This window comes from Chondrus crispus, genomic scaffold (genome assembly GCF_000350225.1).
Source record: "Chondrus crispus Stackhouse genomic scaffold, scaffold_134, whole genome shotgun sequence".
Classification (NCBI taxonomy): domain Eukaryota; phylum Rhodophyta; class Florideophyceae; order Gigartinales; family Gigartinaceae; genus Chondrus; species Chondrus crispus.
Genome location: NW_005179000.1, coordinates 230354 through 232570, shown reverse-complemented (window position 1 = coordinate 232570; position 2217 = coordinate 230354). Strand labels below are relative to the sequence as shown.

At 60.4% G+C, this 2217-nt stretch overlaps 1 protein-coding gene across 1 annotated transcript in view; it reads right to left on the bottom strand.

Moving 5' to 3' along the window:
- Positions 1-661: 661 nt before the first annotated feature.
- Positions 662-2217, bottom strand: part of CHC_T00002318001 (hypothetical protein) — a 2675-nt gene continuing 1119 nt past the window's right edge. Inside the window, exons 2-3 of the mRNA XM_005713342.1 lie at positions 1017-2217; positions 662-788 (exon numbers count right to left, since the gene is read on the bottom strand). The exon at positions 1017-2217 is cut by the window's right edge and continues 390 nt beyond it. Of these exons, the coding sequence (XP_005713399.1) occupies positions 662-788; positions 1017-2217 (1328 nt within the window). The remainder of the gene's footprint in view (positions 789-1016) is intronic.

The following is a 2217-nucleotide window of genomic DNA, read 5'->3' as shown; positions in this document are numbered from 1 at the left end:
TCTATTCCTAATTAGACGTCAGCCGATCAGGGATTTTGCATCAGTGGTGTGGGCGGGAGGGGGGGCAGGAGGTAGAGGGTGGAGTTGTAGGCGGGGAATGGTAAACGCAGGAGATGCAAATGTCGGTGGAGGGCGGGTGACGGTTGAGGGGAAAACGTGCGGTGCGCCGCGGCGGCGGGGGAGTGAAATGGCGGCGACCGATGGCACGCGATGGCGCGGTGGTGGCGGGGTACAGTGTCGTGGCTCTGCCGTGCGGAATGTACTTGTACGCGATGGCTTGCGGTATGACGCAGCGTAGCCGGCTGCAAAACCTCGCTACACCTCCCGCGCACCCCATCCAGATCCTCCGCCACCCCATACTGACTGTGCTGTACAAGAATGCTCGTTACACGTTGTACACGTGCTCTCTCAAACCCCCGGAATAATTTAGTGTGACCGTACACGTGTGTGACGTTTCTAATCTGGCCGCAAGACGCGATGCTTGCTTGCATCCGCTTGCACAAGCTCATTCCTTCTTCGAACACTACAATACTTGTACGCCTCTCGTACACAAGCGGACAAGTAGGGCTTGTCTCCTGCCTACGAGTGCAGACACGCTCCGAGTGCAGATATGAGCCCCGAGGCTTGCCTCGTGTCGTGTCTATCCGACCGGCGCTTGCCCTCATATGAGGACAGCTCTTTTTTTTGCTACCTTGAGCACTATTTCCTTAACGTGCTTGTTTTCGGCAATAGCTTCTTGCAGAACACCACGATAGCAGCTTTGAATACGCAGAAACCTTAACAATATACTGCAGATTGACTACCAAGTTGCCTTTTTAAACTGCCGTTTTTGGTTTCGAAGGTATCTAAAAACAACCAGGAAGAACAAGCAATTCTCACAAAGGTCTTTCTGGCCCCAAGTCAGAAGTCAACCACGGTGGCACGCGTATCTTTTTCTGTCTTGTCAAGGAAGCGGAAGTCAAGAATAAAATAGGTCGAATAATGTCCTCATATGAGGACAATGGTCCGATAGACACTAGCTCTCGTCCAACGCCGACATCCACAGCGGCAGCACGCTCCGGATGAGGCCCCACCGCCCGATCTCCACAATCCCTTTCAGCAGGCTCCACCGGATCCGCCCGTCCGCGATCGCGAAAAAGTACAGCGCAAAGTACGTCCGGTCGAGCGGCGTGCCCAGCCCGAACCCCAAAAACTTGCTCCACAGCCCGCGGGGCAACGCGAAGAACGCCTCGAAAAACCGTCGCGACTCGTACATGTCCAGCACGCCCAGTAGCTCGGCCCCGAACCCGAGAAAGTCGCGCTGCCGTCTCAGCTCCAGGCTCCACGTCACCTTCCACACCGCCTCGGACACGGCCATGGCCCGGAACCCCCCGCCGCCGCTCTCGCCCAGCCCCTCCGCGATCGTCCGCGCCACAGTGTCCGCCATCGACACCGTCCGCGCCACCATGTACCCCGTCGCAGGGTGCACTAGACACGCCGCCCCGCCAAACCCCACCACCCGCTGCGCCCGGCTCGGCAGCGACCCGCCCATCGGGATCAGCGACCGCTCCTCCTCGATCACCCGTTTCACCTTCACCCCGTCATGTTCCAGCCTGCGGTACAGGCGCTCCTTCAGCTCCTCGAACGACACCGCCGTCGGCGCGATCACAGACGTCTCCTCGAAGAACGCCTGCTTCTCCCCCGTGGGAAACACGTACAGAAACGTCGGCCGCTCATTGCTCTCCCTCTTCCACCTCTCCTCTGCCTGCATGTGCTCGTCTCTAAAGTCCATCAGCAGCATCTCATCCTGCTCATACGGATAGCTCTCCACCTCTGCCTCGATCCCGTACGCCGCCTGCGCCCACGGCGCGCGGAAGCGGTTCTCCGGCTCCGTCTTAGTAAAGCGCAGCGCGTGGCCCGTGCAGTCCACCACGGTCTTCGCACGCACCACGAGCTCCTCCGCGACGTCCTCAAACTCGTCAAACGTGGGCAGGACGGTGTCCGCCGGGGCCGGGCCAAAGTGGACCTGGGACTCGCTCTCCGATACGTGGGCAACGTCGCGCACGATAGCGCGGCACAGCCTGACGCCGCCCTCGACGCAGCGCGCAAGCAGGCGGCTCTTGAGCATGAGGCGATCGACGCGCAGGTACGGGCGGTCGAGCGAGATCTTGTGCGGGCCTGCGTACACGGTGGTGGTGGGGTAGACGGCGGTGGCGCAGACTTCCAGGCCGACGGCGT